This window comes from Haemaphysalis longicornis, unplaced genomic scaffold, assembly GCF_048455015.1.
Source record: "Haemaphysalis longicornis isolate Haplotype H1 unplaced genomic scaffold, Haemaphysalis longicornis Haplotype H1 scaffold_2, whole genome shotgun sequence".
Classification (NCBI taxonomy): Eukaryota; Metazoa; Arthropoda; class Arachnida; order Ixodida; family Ixodidae; genus Haemaphysalis; species Haemaphysalis longicornis.
In genome coordinates this window covers 285,749,790-285,769,430 of record NW_027526295.1, presented here as the reverse complement: position 1 = coordinate 285,769,430, position 19,641 = coordinate 285,749,790, and the positions used below count along the sequence as shown (strand labels likewise).

At 48.9% G+C, this 19,641-nt stretch overlaps 1 protein-coding gene across 1 annotated transcript in view; it reads left to right on the top strand.

Moving 5' to 3' along the window:
- Window positions 1-19,641, top strand: part of LOC144170795 (dual oxidase 2-like) — a gene marked incomplete at its 5' end in the record, with an annotated part of 57,723 nt that overhangs the window by 22,927 nt on the left and 15,155 nt on the right. Inside the window, 15 exon segments of the mRNA XM_077700802.1 lie at window positions 1,022-1,082; window positions 1,144-1,240; window positions 1,339-1,444; window positions 4,014-4,110; window positions 4,610-4,797; window positions 5,192-5,370; window positions 7,053-7,174; window positions 9,758-9,970; window positions 11,258-11,371; window positions 11,443-11,651; window positions 13,175-13,360; window positions 14,432-14,654; window positions 14,742-14,835; window positions 17,926-18,101; window positions 19,476-19,563. Coding sequence (XP_077556928.1) covers window positions 1,022-1,082; window positions 1,144-1,240; window positions 1,339-1,444; window positions 4,014-4,110; window positions 4,610-4,797; window positions 5,192-5,370; window positions 7,053-7,174; window positions 9,758-9,970; window positions 11,258-11,371; window positions 11,443-11,651; window positions 13,175-13,360; window positions 14,432-14,654; window positions 14,742-14,835; window positions 17,926-18,101; window positions 19,476-19,563 — 2,153 coding nt within the window.

Sequence of the window (19,641 nt, the reverse complement as noted above, 5' to 3'; positions counted from 1 at the left end):
AGATGGCTTTGTTGCGAAGCTTATTCTGCTGATGGACACAAAGAAATCCCGGGGACCGAGCCATAGACATGTCTTCACAATAAAATAAAATTGCAGCCCAATATTACTGCTTTGAAAAAGTTACATAACTTTTTTTTATGGCATAACGCGGGAAATCTTGCAACAGTGGTGTCACGTATGATCGTTCATTGGCAGATTGCGTAAAATAGCAACGTCTGATTATCTATTCTTTATTTTGCAGTAATAAAGATTAGAAATATTAGAAAATGTAGAAAATAAGATGCACTCGCCCCGCATAGGACTCGAACAAACCACCTCTGAATTGTTGTTCCACTGAGCCAGTGCCGTTCATTTAAACCTCCGTCATTTTCTTGGGCCCTGGACCAATAGTGCTTACAGTACCTTAGTTACAAAAGTTCTGCTCCAGTTCCTACGAGAGACTGAACTGGACAAATTTCTCTAGATCACAGACAGAGCAAGTGTGTCACGATATCTACTCTTTCGCACTGTGGCGTTCATCTATTTATTTTTCTTGGGTTGGTGTTGTTACTAATTTTTTTCCCGTCGTTTACTTTTCATTTTGTTTCAGCATTTCCATTAACGATTTCCTTTTCAATTGTATTTTTATGTCCGGACTCTGCTGGCAGCATTCTCTTGTTTTTCTTGTCCTTTTTTTAACGTTTAATGTTTGTCTTCTTCCTGCTGTAACCCTAATGTCTGATATTCACCACTCAATGTAGTCCCCCCTCCCCACCCCCATCTGGTGTAGCAAGCCTTGTCCCTAGCAGGGATAACCTCACCAGTTCACATTCAAGAGCATTCTCTCTCTCTCTCTCTCTCTCTCTCTCTCTCTCTCTCTCTCTCTCTCTCTCTCTCTCTCTCTCTCTCTCTCTCTCTCTCTCTCTCTCTCTCTCTCTCTCTCTCTCTCTCTCTCTCTCTCTCTCTCTCTCTCTCTGCGTACGTTCGTGTGAATACATCCTGCGCTCAAGGGTGTATACATGATTTGTTTTTCTGCGCGCAGCACATAATAATCAACGATTGGCTTCGCGAGTGGCTCGGAGAACCCCTCGACCCCTACAAAGGCAAGTTTTCTCACCAAGTGTTTTAGCGGCCGTGCCTGACGCTTGGCATCGAACACCTCAGGTTGGGACTCGAGCATCGATCCAGGCATTGCGACGGAATTTCAGTCAGCTGCAATGAGATTCGGACACACGCTGGTGACGTCGGGCGGGTACAGGAGGTCGGAAACTTTGAATCCTTTGCGCGTACCAACGGCTGTCCTCATCAACGATGCTTCATTCCGGCGCTTTTTTTCTTTTTTGTTGTTGTTTGTTTCAGGAGCGCTGCGCCAGACTGCACGGTGAACAACGTGACGTTCGAGATGGGCGGAAGTAAACACACCGTAAGAGGTGTGCGCACCTGCAACTCCTTCTGGAACCCGCAGGTAGAAACGCTTCGTCGTTGTGCCTCTGATTGCTCAGGTTGCATTAGCGCAAAGGAACACGAACGAATAACGTAGTCATTTTTAGCAAAAAATCTCAAATTTGTGTGTACAGGCAAAGTAACAAAATAAAAAAAAGTGAGGGGGGGGGGGGGGAGTGTCAGGCAAGGAGGAGAACAATCAGTAACAGAAGAGCCTAAGCACGCCAACATTGTGTGGCAAGAGGGGCCTCGAGCACATATTTCTTGGCAAAGATACAGAAAACCGGCCGACACAAAGATCGGAACTAATGCACACGTGACATGGCCCGGAGGATTGGTTAGAATAGATGATCGGTTGTAGGGTCGGAATAGCACGTTGGATATAGAGCGCAAGCAACAGATCAGAAGAGGATAGACAGCGACTTGGTTGTGTCGTCTTGCGCTGCATTTTCTTATTACGTTCCCAACTGCCTCCACCGCATCGGATTAGCACGCACGCAGCAATATAAATCAGCTCTGTTTTATTATTGAAAGCGAGGTTGTGCTTTGTGCATCAGTGCGCTACTTAATGCGTAGCATTCTTTGCCGAGTACTCTCACAGCCAGGACCACGTAACGGCCTGCATTGCCACAAAAATGCAGATTTGGCGGAAGTAAAACCTTGAATCGTTACAATAGCGTAAATGGAGATAACAAGATTTTGAAAAACCAAAACTAAGAAAAAACAGAAAAATAAAATTTTCACAAAAATGATCTGAGAAAATCAAAAATATGCATCTTATGCATCTTTCCCAAAAACCGACGAATAAACAAATGAATTCCACAAAGAAACATTGGAAATAAGTATAAAAATAGCGCAAATGGAACCAACTCTGCTGCACACATCCCATCGTTGAAAAGAAAAACAGTTTGCGAAGTAAAGGCTATAATGGTATATGAAGGCTATAATGGTATATGAATGGTGACCAAATTAAGGTGACGGGATTTTTTATAATTAGGCTCTTAGATTTACGTGAAGACCACCTGCAGTGAGGTTATGCGCCCAGGGGGACACAGAATTAGGTGGTAACTGTTGATGTCAGTTGCTTAATTAACTAAAATTGAATCATTACCTTTTTACTGGCTGCAGTAAGCTGGCATGTTTGTATTGAACAGCTAGGATAAATTGTGTCATACGCAGTTTCATTTGGCAGAATTTTTCTAGCACATCCGTTCTCCGAGATATTGAACTACTAAGTTTAATTGTCGTTCGCATAATTACGCGTGCTTGGCAGTGAGGACCGGAGCCGAGCTCCTACCTTTTTATTAAGTGTTTCGATAGCGGTTCCGAGTGCTGCAGATTGCGGTAACGCCAGCCAAGACTGAAGAGGTGCCAGTTACCCCTTTTGCCTATGCCTCCACCCCGCTGTCAAACTAAACACCATACGCGCCACAAAAGGGCGGAGCTTTGCGCCGGTCCTCACTGTCTAGAATGCGTAATCATGCGAACGGCAATTAAACTTCGCTGTTCGATATCTCGGAGCCCGGATAACGCTAGAAGTATTCTCCCAAATGAAACTGCGTAGAAACACAATTGCGTCTAACTTTTCAATACAAACATGCCTGCCTTTTGCAGCCACTAAGAAGTTAATGATTCAAATCTGGTTAATTAAGCCACTGACATCAACAGTTACCACCTAATACTGCGTCCCCCTGGGCGCATAACCTCACTCTACAGGTGGTCTTCACGTAAATCTAAGGGCTTGATAAAAAAAAATAAAAAAAACCCGTGGACTTCATTTTGATCACCTGGTGTATGTACATCATTGGCGAAAAGAAACAAAAAAAACTTAGAAAGAATAAAATGCAACATCTCTCGCTACTCGTAGCCGCACTTGGCTGTAAAGAACTCACACTCTGGACAATCGGCATAAGAATGCTACGCATGAGTAGACACTTCTCTGAATTTCTGCAGCTTCTTGCCAGCTTGTTTCCTTCGCGCCTTGTTGATCTGCTCGCTCTGCACAAGGAATAAGTTCTGAATTCCGAGCATCAGCGTGGGCGGAGTTTCTTCGCAGAAGACTCTGTTGCTCAGTGGTCTTTCCCAAGCTGCCCAAGAGCGCAAGTTGTTCCCAGCTGCCTGCACAGAGCGCTTTTACGCTGCAAAGAACTGCCTCATACTTCGCGCTTGATCTAGCCGCACACGTGGCTGTCGCCGCGCAGAGCAATTTGGATCAATGAGAACCCTTTTCTTTTTCCAGTGAAAAGAAACAGCAGTATGGTTGTGAATGTAACAGAGCCGGTCTTTACGGGGACATCGCAAAAGAAAAGTTTCGTATTTTCTAACAAGCACTCACAGACGTCAGTGAGTTGCAGTGAAGCTATAGTGAATGCCGTGATAGTCTACTCTCTAGACGCCCTAAGGTTTCGTGGCAAAGACAGGGACAATAAACGTGCCTTGATAAATACTTGGTCGCAGTTAGAAGGAATTATGTAGTGTCAAAGTTATAGGGTATAGCTACAGCATTTCTGAACGGTTTTGCTTTGCTGGGTTTTTAAGTTGCGGGAACAAAAAACAGCAGTCTCAGTTCAAGATTGCTGCTACGTTTGCAGGAGGCGTTGCTTGACGGCGGCATAGAGCCGATGATCATGGGCCTGAGCTCCCAGGCGGCAGAGCGAGAAGACAACGTCATTGTGGAGGACTTGCGGGGTGAGATGACCGAGCCTCCGGAGGCCGCCCCAATCAGGTTCACCCGAATGGGAGCCTTCACTCTTGGACGGACATAAACAGAAAGACGCATTTTTGACTTATGCGCTGTTTTTCGACAGAACAAAGTTCGCCTTTCGTCTGCTGTGTGTATGCAGATTTGAAGGACGGGTTGGCAAATATCGAATGGGTGGCTGCAAATCTAAACGGCCCGTGCACACGCGCATCGGCGCTTAGCTTTGCAGCGGCGAAGTTTATATCATTCCCAGAAGAACGCACAACCGAACGCACACGTGCGCTCGCACGCACACGCGTGCACGTCTTTCGCGTCTTAAGAATACATCGGTCTATAGCCGTATAAGAACGGATGTGGTTACGCATTTGTTTATGCAATTATTGTTAAGGTTGCATGATAGTCCTGTGTACTTGTTAACACTTTTTCCCTAATGTGTCGTGCCGATTACCTTTCATTTGAATGCCTCTGCCAACGTGGCCAACGCAGGGAGGGTGTTCGGACCCCTGGAGTTTTCCCGACGAGACCTGATGGCAGTGAACATTCAAAGGGGAAGGGACCACGCCATTCCCGACTACAAGACGGCTCGTCGTCTGCTGGGCTTGGAACCGGATTTCAGCACCTTCACCGAGATGGGCCAGAGGATCTCTCCTCTCCTCTACAGGGAGAACCCACAGGCATGTGTCGGAAGAGGCGCACGGGTTCCTCGAAGTCGCATTTGTTGCTCCTTCCTATTCCTTCTTCATCGTGGCCATCGAATTGCAACTTATTGACTTAGTGCTCATTACCGCATAAAATTGATTCTGTATTTGTAATTGGAAGAGCGCAGAACGTATTGTCTGTGCGAGGCTATGACTTACGGAACAATTAGTGCGGAATGTTGGGTAAGCTGGTACTGGGATAACTGGGGCATGTTTTCTAGCGCCAAAAAGACGGGAACTTATACGGACGGGACGAACGCTCCAGTCACAGAACAAAGTTCGTGAGGCATCGTAACGTCGTAGATACAGTCGATGGCCCCTCTTGTATTGAACACTGGCTCCTGTAATTAGTGCTAATGACGCACTGCAGCTGTTCGAGACCGTGCTGCCCCAGCTGTACGGGAATTCGACGGACAACGTGGACATGTGGGTGGGCGGGCTGCTGGAGACGAGCGACAGACCCGGACCCCTTTTCCAGAAGATCATCCGTGACCAGTTCCGCAGGATTCGCGATGGGGACCGCTTCTGGTTCGAGAACAACGGAACCGGGTACGCCAGGAGGCCGAACTTTCCCCTCCTGCATGCCGACAGCCACGGCCCATCGGCGGGAGCGACGAGCGGCCGCGCTCTTTCTCTTCCGGAGCGGCCTAAGCTCGGCTGCAGCGCTGCACTCGGCGAAAAAACAACATAGCCATAAATTTCATCGTTCCTAGTTGAAACTACAGCGGGCAGTTTTAGAGCGAGTTCTGTGAGCACAATACTCTTGAGGCGCCCCGAACGAGCTAGTTCAGTTGCGCAATAGGTTTTGAGTGCACTGTCCCTTGCTGGTGTTGAAACGATAAACACGTAAAGTTTTGAGCCGTCTGTATTCATAAGTAATTTCAGGCTGCTACAAATGTAAACCTGAGCCGCACGTACTCAAGGGTATTCGCAGTATTTCTTAGCGTAGAATAAGCGTGATCATTTATTTGCTTACTGAAGAGAAGAGGTCGCGCGCATAAAGCAAACATTAAGTGGTTAGCGTAATATAGGCATACGAATCAGCGGAGTGCAATGCCGGGTTTTCTAGCAATCACCTGGCGGCCTTCTGTTACCATGCAGGTCTTTTTCATCATCACTGCCTTATTACAGAGTCAGTGTTGAAGTTTTGGCACAACCCACCGCGGTGGCTCAGTGGCTAAGCCGTTGCGCTGCTGAGCACGAGGTCGCGGGTTCGATTCCTGGCCGCGGCGGCCGCTTTTCTTATGGAGGCGAAAAGCAAAAACGCCCGTGTGTACGAGATTTCGGCGCACGTTAAAGATCCCCAGGTGGTCAAAATTAATCCGGAGCCCTCCACTACGGCGTGCCTCATCGCCTGCGTTGCGTCGGCGCGTTAAAGGAGTACTGACACGAAATTTTATGTTACGTTTTTTTCGCTGCTATGCGTGCCTACCAGCCCACTAATCATAGAATGACAGATTAGACGGTCGAGCGCAGCGTAAACATTCATTTACGGCGTCGTTTATTCGTGCCAGTTTCGGTTTCGACAAAAAAACGCCGAGCGGCCGCCATGACAGCATGTATCACATGGCGTCACCATTCTTGCCGTATCGCTGCCTCTCTGGAAGCGCGCGCGAGCGAGCGCACGCGCGCGCCCAGACCGGCCGAGGTCTTCGCCGTCCCCACAGGCCCGGGCAGCATGACGTCAGTCCCAAAACCATGACGTGAACACACGCCCGAGCAGCGCGCGCCAACCACCGCCAGCGCGTCGGCTTCGTCACGGGAGCCCCGACGTCGGCAGTTTGGGGCACGTAGCAGATGATGTCACGTCGGCCCGCTCTGGGCTTTCTCGTGCGGGCGAAGGTCAAAATGGATTTTAAATATGTTTCGCTGAACGGTTGCTGTTGAAACTTGCTGGGAGATATCTCCTGATAAAAAGGAAGCGTTTTACATAGTTATCTCAGCTTTGAAATTTCGTGTCAGTACTCCTTTAAACCCTACAATCAAATCAATCAGTTTTGGCACATGCATCGTCCCAAGCATCTGTTTCTAGGGTTTACATGCAGCAAAAAAGGTTTGAAGTCAATTTCGCGTCTTGCTGTTTAATTTGTACTTGAAAGGTTTCGTATGCTTTAGATGCCTTGCGATGTGCAGGAGTATCTTTCGCGGCTATGGGCGCAATCATATTTTCATTTTATATGTTCCGCTTTTTTCACAGCAAAAAATCTCTGCTTTCGTTTCTTCCTATTCAGTTTCTTCTCCCAAGAGATGATAGACAAGATCAAGAAACTGAGGATTTATGACGTCATCATGACTGCTACCAGCATTAATCCTGGAGACATCCAGTTAAACCCATTCCGCCTGCCATCTGACGGTAACTTTTTTTGTTGCTATATGCAGGGCTCATACATACCGTGCAAGTGCGAGTTATGGCAAATAATGGGAGAAAACACGGTTAATTAATTAATTAGTAACACCCTGAGGGCCAACGGCATTATAGAGGGGAGTGGTTACATTCATGAGTTTAACGGCAAAAAAGCAGCAAAGGTAATACGAATAAAACACATCTTTACCAAATATTAGGGAAAAAAAATAAAGGCAGCCTGTAAACTTAATTGCACATAACAAGGCATAGTTTATACAGTGTTGACTATGGCATTTCTAAATAGCGTGTGATCTACTATGGTTGCCGTTAGTGAGGGAAGGGGATTCCGTTGCAACGGTACTGTGCGGAGAATAAAAGAGTGAAAAAAAAAAGCGTTCGTTCGGCTCGACGAAATGCCGACTTTGTGGGCAGGATCTAGGCTGGATGAGACGCACAAGAGAGGCAGAAGAAAGGAGTTGTTCGTACAATGGGGAAGGGGGTGGGGGTAAACTTGTTGTGGAACAAAGGAAGTTGGAGAACTTTATGTCGAACAGCTAGGGATTGAAGGTTGAGGGTAGATTTCACTGCAGTTACGCTGGCGGTTTGGTTAAAGTTAGTATGAGACGAGCAGAATTGTTTTGAACAATTTCCAGTTGGTTAATGAGATTGTGTAGGGAAGGACCAGAAACTGAGCAGGCGTATTCTAATTTAGACCGGATAGGCGTTTTGTACAACAACAGTTTGAGGCATGATGGCGCCGTAGCAAAAGTGTCTGAGGTAGCCGAGACTAACATCGTTAATAATTCTTGCTCAGTGTTAGCGGACCAAGTGAGGTTGCTTGTGATATTAACACGGAGATATTTATAAGAAGCAACAGAGTCTATGGCGATGATATAGAGGTAGTAAACAGGTAATGTGTCATTTTTTATACATACGTGCGTGAACTTACTCTTATTACATTAAGTTCTATTTGCCACTTTAAGCCCCAAGCCGATATACAATTTAGGTCAGCTTGAAGGATGTTTAAGTGATCATCACAACTTATATCGAGGAGCACCACGTATTCGTCGGCAAATTCATGTTAGATGAAGCGCACGATGTCAAATGGTGTATATTATGTAAGAAAAAGCAGAGGGCCGAGAACAGAACCTTGTGTCAGACTTAATTGTATGACGGTATTATTAAAAATTTGGTTGTTAATCGGAACAAACTGTGAGCGATTAGTTTGAAAAATGTCAAGCCATGCAATAAGTTTTGTTTGAATGTTAAGCTGATGTAACTTTCATTAAAGTAGCGTATGGCACACCCCATCAAATGCTTTTGAAAAGTCTAAATATATGCAATCAGCGAATGATAAGCCATCAAGCATGACATTAAGCTTATGCGTGGAGGACACCAACTGTATTTCGAACGAGTACCTTTTGCGTAAGCCATTCTGTAACTGCGTAAAAAGGAATTTGGTTCTAAGAAATTAACGAGGTGTGAAAAAAGATTATGTTCAAGTATTTTACAGGGGATTCTTGTAAGCGAAATGGGTCGGTAATTGAGAGGTGAATTTTTGTTTCCCGATTTATGAAGCTGAATCACCTTTCCCACCGTCCATTCAACCAAGGGATGAGAAGAAAAAATGGCCGTGAATCAGCCTGCTTCGCTGGAAATGTCCTCGAAAGACTTCTGCCGCCCCTTCCACATAACGCCCTCTCTCACCACTGCTTACGCTCTTCGCCTCCTCTCTCACTCCTGCCATGATGGATGCAATTGATGTGTGCATAATTCAATTTTCCCTCGTTCGCGTTCCCTCTTTTGGAGCCTGTTGCTTCTGGTGGGCTTGAATCAGCTCGACTCGACATGTCAGCGACGCAGAATGAAGCGAGATGCAGTAAAGCTCCGGATACGGAGGGAAGCCCGGCACCGAACAAAATGCGCCGTCAATATTTTCACTCTGCTGAACGACAGCGAGGAAGCAGCTACAAATGAAGGATCACCCCAACAATGACAATAAATGTATACGGTGAATCGCTAGGTTCCCTTGATTCGATCAGCCCACCGTTTCCACCCACGTAGCTAACCATCAGGTAGCTTAACGCTTACCATGTGCGCACCCACCAGAACAGTTCTAAAACAGAGCAGTGCTACCGATAAGCGGTTTATAAACCCTGACGTCCTTCCCGAAATCTGCATAACCGAAGTTTACCAACCGCAGTAATACTTCCCAACTGCAGTCTGACGTGTTTTTCCAGGACGTTCAGTTTTACCTTTTCATCTCTCTTTTTCTTGTCCCCCTCTCTCTTACCACATGTTATCCTCCTCATCTCTGCGTGAGAGCCTCCTCTCCACCTGTCAGCCAATCCCGTGTGGTTCCTCCTACCCCTCCCCAGCGACCAACGTCCTCCCCAAACTTCATTTGTTGTGCTTTGCAAACTATCTTGGGCTTCACCTTTCGCGACCACAAAACATTGGACGGCTAGCCTGAGGACGTCTCACTTTAAGAGGGATCGCTCCACGGGCGTTAAAGCTCAACCGACCTAGCGGGCAGCATGCACAACACATGTCCAGAACCGGGCTGAGTGTTGTATGCCTGTGCGTTTGCAGTCAACCCAGGCCTCAATGCGACGTGCAAGGAACAGTTGTCTGTTAAGTACAACTGCACCACGGTGGACAACGAGACGACCACTTGTTACGCGCTGCCTCCGCTCAACAGCTCGCGCGTGGAGGAGTGCACGAAGCTCAAGACGTTCGACTACTTCAGCGAGAGCGAGATATCCTACGCACTCACGTTCCTCGGCCTGGCGCTCTTCGTCGTCGGTGAGAGTGCATTCATACGTGACTTTCAATTCTGAGCACGTCTCTAAGGTCTGTGTTCACGGGGATCTTAAATTCAGCGGTGATGCTAAAAACTTCACAGGTTTTTCTTCGCCCGTGACTGTCTCATCTTATATCACCTCACAGTCCTTTAGCCGAACTTTTGCTTCCTAATGAGGTATAGTTTTAAAAGCAGCGTGGCACATTAAAGTTGGTTATGGCAACCTCGGGGTTTTGGGTTAAAGTTGACTACAGCAGGAAGCCTCGGATCTAACTCGATGAGAAAAAAGCATGCCATTCCGGGCAGTAAAACAAAATAGCCTCGGAGGCTTTCTGAAACGCACGGTGAAGGAAAAAAAAAAAAGATACCGGGCCATCTCCACTAACGTGAAACCGGGGGAGGAGCGAAGCAAGCAGTGTATAAGTGTATTCAAAGATTGTAAGTTCCTCTCTTTTCGCACGGCGCGCGCTGATTGAGCGCCGGAGAAGCGCCGGTGAGAGGAGCAATAGAGCGCTTGATGAGGAGGTGTCGCCCTCTCCTGCGTTGAACTGGATTTAAGCAATTTGCATGCTCCATTTGCCCCAGTTTGGGGTAGTGGCCGGGTCAACACAAGCGCAGTAAAATGCTCGCGCCTCGTCCTGGGCGCTCATCCTCGGTGATCAACGAGGCACGGCACCAGGGAAGTATGCCTTTTCTTGGTTCGACCACCCGACCCGATCAGGCCGAACGTCGAGAATCGGTGGGTACTTGAGTGCAACACAAATTATTACAGCTCCTCTACAAGCAGCTGCTGCTTGTGCTTGACGATTGATGAAGCGGACAGGGAGCGTTCCGCAAATTTCTAAATCACGTTAGTTTATTTTGAACCGGTTTGATCAATTATACACTTTTCTTTTAGTACGCGTTACGTCGTAGCGCGATGCATTGGAAAACGAGTGTCGTGGTGTTTCATTAGTACAGTGACTACATGAGATGACGATGACTACAGGAGATGCCGGCAGCCCGAGCCCCTAAGGGGCTTCGCTCCTAAACAATGTCTCAGATCTCTGAACTCTTTAGTTTTCCCTGCAGAAGAATGAGCAGGATAAGTAGCGAAAACAGTCGAGACCATTGACTCCACTCACAGTGTTCTCTGTATTCGCAAGTGAGAGTTGCAATTAGAAAGGCAGATTGCCAAAATTGTGTTCATGTGTGGCGTTCGACCGCGAACGAAGGAACGCCATTGGCGGGGAAATCTTTTGAGAGTTCTTGCAGGAGAGTCGCAAAGTCTTCTTCACCCGATCTCGCAGGCTGCGTGCTCCTGCTCCTCTTCCTGGCGTCGAGGAGGAGGCGCCTGGTGGCGGAGGAGCGCAAGAAGCTGAACAAGCGCCGCTCGCGTTCTGGCGCCAAGGACACCGCCATCCGTGAGTCCGTACCGTCGCACACTCTCTATTCCCGTGCAGCGCCTGACGAGTGCGCCATGCATGTAACGCAGTCCGCGAGTGGCAGGGACCTCGCACGGCCTACCGGAGCGTGGTGGCGCGCCTGATGGCCGAGAAGCGGGCCCTGGAGTTGGCCAACGCGGCGAGCGGGGCCCTCCTGCGCAGCATCGACTTCAAGAATGTCCAGTCGGTCACCTTCCTGGTGGCTTCGTCCAAAAGCCGCTTCTTCTTCATGCTCCGAGTCCCCAGGGAGTATGACCTGGTACGGGCACAAGCTTGCCCCGTACACCGCCGTGGATGGTGTGCAGCGCGCTCGCAAACCAACAGTTTCACTGCGCGGAATTTCTCCTCGCTGCAGAATACCGCCTTCAAAAAGTAGCCTCTTATTCTCCGTCATTACTAGTCTCTTCCCGAATGACTGTCGGGACAGGAAAGCAACCGGCTCAGCTTAACACTCTTTTGCAACCGTGTTGAAGGCTATGGTTTGGAAATTGCTGCTGAAGGGAATTTAGTTTCGGGAAAGCTTTATTTTGCATGAATGCTAAGTTAGGTCTGGCGCCCCTAGCTGGTACTTTTGAGAGTGTCCTTTAGCTCGAACGAGCATCTGCCGTGACGTCGTTATCAGATTACAGAGCAAAAAAGGAAAATTCTCAGTAAGTTCTAAATGATTGATATGCATTGCATTACACAATCGAATTCCGGTTAATAATAATTTTGAGAATCTGAATTGAACGAAGAATGATCCAACAAAAGTAAGTCTCGCATCAGGAAAATGTTGAAATACGCAACATTTCAACTGGAAAGCAGGAAGCGCTTTATATGAATTTTAACGGGGTACAGCACCAATATGTGAATGGCGTAATTTTATTAGAGACTGACGGAAGTACGTTGAAATTCTACTGGTCGTTTACTTCATCTTGACTTTTGCTTCCGTATACAACCAACTTAATTCAAATCCACGCTGTGGATTCACTATTATTGCTTTTAGTATTCATTGTATTTCTCATGGAACAAGGGGGCACATGATGACTCAAGTTTTCTCTTGAGATGTAAGAGATGAAATGGCAACTCGTTAACGTTGCAACTGGCTCCCTCTACCGTCTTCAGTGATGAAGTATGTGGGTGGGTGCGAGAGAGAGAGAGAGAGAGAGAGAGAGAGAGAGAGAGAGAGAGAGAGAGAGAGAGAGAGAGAGAGAGAGAGAGAGAGAGAGAGAGAGAGAGAGTAAGCCGGAAGCGGGGGGGGGGGGGGGGGCTGATCGATTTCGTTGGCGGGTGGCAGCGGCAGGGTGTCTGCTGCTGCTCACTGGACGATGGTGGCCTGGACTTCGCAGTCCGAGCTGCACAACGCCCACGCCCAGTCAATGAAGGGGGAAAATGGGTTTAGTGGGCATTGTCAAATGCAGTGATCCTGAGTATCGAGGGTCCCGCAGTCTCACCGCAAGGGTGTAAGGCAGAAAGAAGGGTAGATCAGATGGAGTCGATGTCGCCTATGGCTGCACACCCAGCCCTACGCACTCCCCGGGCAGCGGAGATCAACGAGTCCAGGGAAGTTCGCTTCATGTCCTGCACTGACGAGGTCCATTCGGAGCGCGCGGTGAATGTCGGGTACACACCCGGGGCAGACTGCAGCGAGTTGCGGACAGGGTGGATGGACAGGGGGGATGCTTAGTAGTACGACGCTTTGTGCTCTCTGAGTGCTGGGCCGGAATTTCTAGGCCTGGCTGCTTTTGAAGCGGTCGTCACGCATTCTGTCCGTTCTTCGCTTCGCCTCACGGCCCCGCGCAGGTGCTCAAGTTCGACTCGAACGACGACATGGAGTCATTTGTGGCCCGCGTGGAAGATTTTCTCGGCAAAATCGGCGTCGGCCACGAGAGGAGGCAGCTGGAGGAGAGTGTCCTACTGCGCGGCGCCATCACTCTGCAACATCGCCAGAAGCAGCTTGACACGTTCTTCCGCGTCGTCTTTGCTCAGGTGATCACGTACCGTGCGCGCTTAGTGGCCGCTGGGCAACGCAGGCAGAATGAACGGACCCCCAACATGTAAATTAACAAGCGCTGCAGAGCCGCTTCCTTTGTCTGATGTCCAACACCCCACTTCGCTCTCTAACCACGATTTCCACTTTTTATTTCTAAGTGTAGAAGTTATTATGTATTTATTATCCACAGTGCCACGAAGGCATTACAGTAAGGGGGGGGGGGTTACAAACCAAAATAACAAAGAATGAAACATACAGCAAATTTCAATTTGCAACAAAAGGCATTCAATCAACTGGAAGGGACAAAAATATAGCACTGTGAACATTGACAAGCATATAGGTACATATAACTCAATACCAGGGAAGTTGAAAACGGACCAAACTGCGCATTTCCCTGCGCCGTTTCGTAGCACAAAGCAGCATGAAAACCCATTTGCGCTTTCTAAGGTCAACAGTGAACAAAAATGCACATAAAAAGAAAACTTCCGCCGCGCGCGCGCGCGCGCGCGCGCGTGTGTGTGTCGTGCTATCTTGGTGGCATTTTCGGTTTTGGGAATTAGAACTCATGTGAAATGTGTGGGGTGGGGGAGACCATCAAGTCTAAGTGCTATCATAATGATTTCATATAAAGCAGGTACAAGAACAAGCGCCAATTTCTTTTGCAAACTCCAAAGTGTTGTCACCAGGCATTCCAGTACTAAAATAAAGCATACAATAATTTCATTAAAGCTACACTTCCTACATAGGGGTGATAAATAAATGCATTCTACCAAGTGTTACTTAACCGCTTAACTTCGGGGTTGTTTTTCAAGACTACAATAACAAATTGTGCGGAATGATTTCAATTATCTTGCACTCCCAGAATTCTATTAACACCGCTTTCACGGCTTAATTTAAATTGTGTCGTCGACACTTGAGGGCGATTTCCGTACACGCTGTCCTTCCATACGTAATGCCCAAGCAGGGCACTTCGGGAATCACGTGACATGGTCGCGCAACTGTTTGAAGACAACCACGATCACTACATGCGGGGTGGTCTAACCAGCGGCGTTGCCCTCGGGGAGCAGGCGTTCGGCATCGAGCACGACCAGAAGGAGATCCTGCAGCTTGACGCGGCCAAGGCTCGCGACATCGTTAACCTGGAGCTCACGCAGTCTGAGTTCGCCGCCGCGCTCTCCATGAACCCGGACTCGACCTTCGTGCAGCAGATGTTCGCCCTGGTGGACTTCGACAACAACGGGTACATCTCCTTCCGCGAGTTCCTCGACATGATCGTCATCTTCGCTAAGGGTACGCCGCGCGTATCTACGTTCTTGCTTTGATTTAACGAGGAGAGCATGAGTGGATGCGAACGAACTGTACGTGCACTGGTTCCAGGCTCTGCCGAGGACAAGACCAAGCTGATGTTCGACATGTACGACATCGACCACTCCGGAAAGCTGTCCCGCGACGAGTTTGCGAACATGATCAAGTAAGTCGCAACGAGTGTGAAAATTTCAAAACGAAACGATCGCTTTGCTTATTTTCTATGGCGCTTATACATTTACAGTTTTTCCCTTCCACTGTTAATTTTTGCAGTTTCTTCTTTGCTCCATGCAAAATAAAATCGCACGCCGGCATTGCCGTAGAATGAGTTCCGATATACCCTGGTATATGAGCTAGACGGCCGAGGATCTAGTTGGGTGCACAAGAGGGCCCGTGAAAAGGCATGAAAAATAAAATAAAGAAGACCTGGTTGTGAATACACGAAGAAAAGAAGTGAGGAGGGGACGCAGCGACATCACGCAGTGCTGCGCCGCAGCGCAGAATAGTGACGTCTTGGCATAGAGTCGTAGCAACGTCCTCGTATTGTTGTTTAACCGCTGCTTTTCACACTATGGGCTCATAGGACCTTTCTCCAACGTTTAAGCTGCTGCCTGGAGTCAAGCGTTCGACGTAGTAGATGACAGCGAATGTGGTCGGATATGCAAAGCGTTGGTAGTCTCCTAGTTGTTCATTTAGAATTAATATGAGGAAGACATTATTACGCTTTACGGCAGATTGTAGTGAACACATTGACGTCCAAGCAAACAGATAGTTTCCAAATGGCCAAGGTGCATTGTGATTGACCATTTTAAAAATGAAGGAGGCTCACACTAACGCGCAAGACTTGAAGGCATAGCTGTACGCACCCTTCACGACCATCACGAAGGTTAAAGTCCACGATTGCAGTCGATTTGCTTCGTCTTCGATGCCACAACGACCTTTACGCCATCATTGTTGCTATAAGTGTGAGCGTATTGAATTTTTTTGGAAGTGATAATCATTGTACATCACCTCGGAGGGGCGTACGTTATGACGTGTCTTTCTTGTTCCGAGAAAGTGTTGCACGATTACGGTGAACAATGGAGTCTTTCTCGTTCCGAGCAAGCGTTGCCACGATTACGACGAACGCTGGAGCATTTTTTTTTGCAGTCTTGGCCAATCTCCCTAAGCGGGTATATATTGGCTTGACAAACGTGCGCCGGGGACGCTGGGTGGTCGTCGCGAGGCACGCGCTCACGTGTGCTCGGCATTTCCTTGCTGTTTTTAACTGCGGACAGGTTGTTGTTGTAATCCTTTATTTCAAAGGGAAGGCCATACGACCATAATAAGGGAAGAGGGGAACGAGGCAGGGAGGAGTAGCCGAGTAGCACAAATGGTGTGTCCTTGAACGCCATAGACGAGATCACTGCCGTCAGCGGAGTCGTCTTCGAAGGGGGGGGGGGGTCGTCTTGAGAGGAATCACGTGGCAAAGCGTTGATGGGTATTGGGCGGTACAAGGAAAATGCGGCGCAGTGCCAGATTAAGTGGTTGAGGGTGGCGAACACTGACGTTTGACAGCAGGGGTAGTAAGGAGGGAGATCTTGCCGGGTGAATCCATTTGATCGTGATGTGGGGTGTGAGGGCGTGTTACGAATCGGCCAGCGCCGCCGTACTTTCCCGCATCACTCCTCGGCTGTTTGGCGAAGCCACTGCGTGTGCCTTTCAGCCGTCAGGCGCCACCATGTCGGTGAATCATACTTTCACGTCTCGACAAGCCCGGATCAGACGCTTCGCTATCGACGTATTTCAAACTTCAACGGTTGCCGGCCCGGCGAAGCGCGTCGCAACCCATTCAAGGACACAGAAGACCCGCGATCTCAGCGAAGTCCTCCTCTCTCCCCTCTCTCGGACTCAGCGTGCGCCGAGGCTACCGACGACTCACGAACTCTGGAAAGAACGTTCTGTGTGTGTCTCTGACGTTCGTGGCGTGTTGCCGCTTGTTGGCGTTTTGACCGTTACGGCTTTTGTGTATAAATAGAAGCCGCCCAAGCGCTGTATTTCATTCCTGTTTGAGCAGCGAATCCATGCTGTCACTCTGCTCGAGTCCTGTATTGTAACCTCGCCCGTCGGGGCATTATTTTTTTGGCTTCAGCTCACCCCTCGCTATGAAGTAAACAGTTACGTTAGCCTACAGCTTCTGGACTTCTTCACGGCTGCAACAGCGGCTGGCCGCTCGCTTCACCCCGCTACCACTCGTATGTCGGAGGCCACGGAGCTCGGATCGGGTGCCCCAACTCGGTCGCAACAGCTGCGTTAGCAATAGTTTTGTTGAAGATTTCCGCAGAGGGAGGCATCGGACGAGCCAGAGCCATATAACTAGCGGGAGTAACGGACGCAAGCCGTACTTTCCGACCATGGCGTGCGCGGTCAAGTTGAACGCGAGGGTCAGGAGAGGGGCACGACGCGTCGTCGTCTAGGGGAGGAGTACGAGCGTCACTCCCTTGCTGCATCGTGTGCAGCCTGGTTGCCCCCATCCGAGTCCGTGTGACCCGGCACCCATGCCAATCGGGCAGTGGTCCCATTGCGAGCCAGAATGGCGATCACGTGTTGTATTTCGGGCACAGTTGGGTGATCACTGAAGGGCCTGCGGAGTTCTTGAAGTGCCTGATGGGAGTCCGCGAGGATTCGAAAACGTGGTGGTGGCGGCGTTGCAATACTGTAGGTCAGGTGATCCAATGCGCTGGGGATGCTCTAAAATTCTGCTTCCAAGGGAGACGAGTGGTGTCCTGGCCGAATGACAGAGCCGTCCAGGTCCGGCCGAGCTGGGCAGCGCCAGGCCTGACCCATATGCGAAGGCGAAAGGCTGGCGACCGTGTAAATGGCCACTTCACCTGGAAATTTTGTCGCAAGGACGCGCTGAAGGGCTTTCTCACGGGCAAGTGGTCGGGTACAGGGGATACCAGTTCACTGATGGGCCACTGTGACAGGGCGGGATCGACCAAGGGGGTAGCGGGGGTGAGGCCGAGGCAAGTGTCGGAAGAATGCGCGAGTCCCAGGCGGAGAGTGCAGCCCCCCTGTGGCGTTAATGTCCGCCGAAGGTCATGTTGTGCGAGGGTTTCCACGAGGAGCTCTTCCATGGGAGGCATAGGAGCAGCCCGTTCAAGAACATCGATGGGGTATGCCTGAGAAGTCCAGTGATGGTGCGGAGCAGGAAATAATAACGATTTGCTAAACAGCTTCGCCGCTCAAATTCGAATCTCGCGCGCTCCTGTTGCAGGTCCCTGCTGGAGCTGGCCAATCAGAGCCTGTCCCCGGAGAAGCTGAACGAGCTGATCAGCTCCATGTTCAGAGAGGCGGGGCTGGAGAGGAAGCAGACCATCACGTTCGACGACTTCCAGAAGCTGCTCTCCAGCCACAAGGATCAGCTCGGGTACACGCAGCTCAACTTCGACGGTGCGTCGCCCTGGCTGCTACTAGTAGGGCTTTAGGCGGGCACAAGTGACGTCATGTGTCCAGTTCGTTACTCTCACTGGCCAATCAAAGCACACACATACCATCGCACACACACCCCAGTTGATGCTGGTTGACTTCACGTTCCTCTATCGCCACGTATGTACCTTCCACAACAGCGGGGCTGACGGCGTCATATAGGCAGGCATGACCTTCCCATGCTAATGCCACGAGGCGCTGTTCGTACATGTTAGCAGTGCTTAGCGCACAGGTGGCTTTAAGCAGATTTAAGGCAAAGCACAAACACACAAACAAAAACTACGGCCTACTTTTAGTTAGAAAGTAATGTATCTGTATTTTACGAAAAAAATTCTGCATTAAAATGACATTGAACATTGGGGTTGGGAAATGAAAGTAGAACCAAAAGAAAATATAAAAGGAAAGTCCTGCCTCACGTTGCCATGAGTGGCGCCAAACACACCAGAAACACAGCGTACAGAAATAGACGCTGTCTGGCGCTGTGTATACGATAAAACTGTCAGTGCTACGCACTGAATAACAATTCCTTAATGGCGAGTTTCGGCCCAGAATTTTTTTAACTCTTCGCGCTGGCGAGGCCATAGATGCCTGCGGCGGGATGCTATTTCTGAATATAATTTTTCTCTCCCGTCGACGGAGCTTAGATGGCGTTCTCTAGGACTCTATGAAACAAACCGATGTTATAACTAGCTGTAAAGGCACGGACACTTCGACAACTGTACACCTTCACGTCGGCTCGAGGGACACCGCAAAGGACCACACGTTCTCTTCTCCAGGAAAGAGGTCAGACAAAAACGCTGCCGCAAGCATGGTGGCCCAGGTTACTAAATGTTTTTCGAAATTGAAGAAACCTGGAGAACGTGGTACTGCGAAGGTTTACACTGAACAAGAAATGAACTTTAGCGGTTCGAACCGGGGCATCACGTACAAAGGCAAGATGTCAGTGAAACAACTACACCTGAAGTCAGTGTGCACTCTGAACTACACAAGATATTTTGCCTGTGACTTATCACCTGACGTGGTCATCATAGAAAAACACAGACCGAAATACAGAAGAAAGGCGAAGTATAGGGTGGAACGGAGCAGCCACAGGTCAGAATTTGTAAACAAATCTATATGAGCGCCTTTGTCACGATCCTCCAAAGGTGCGGCTGCCCTTTCAGTCGGCTGAACTGACCCATCCAAACACCGCGTCTCCTGTGCTTCAGGTATGTTGCTATCTGGAGAAAGAGAATCTAGAGAATTGCTGCTCATCAAGACTAAGTGATAGTAACAACGCATGATAAGGTTTGTCTTGTATAACGTATTGAAATGCCATGTGTTTGTCATCGAACGCAGTGTCGTCGTTCAAGGGAGCACCTCTGCAGTCCCTGAACAGGAACAGCGTGGTGTATCGAGCTCAGAACACGCTCGTGCGGGCCTACAGGTAAGCAGGACTCGTACACGAACAGGTTGTGTGATTTACCACTGGCAACTGCATAAAAGTACTATTTAGCAATTGTAA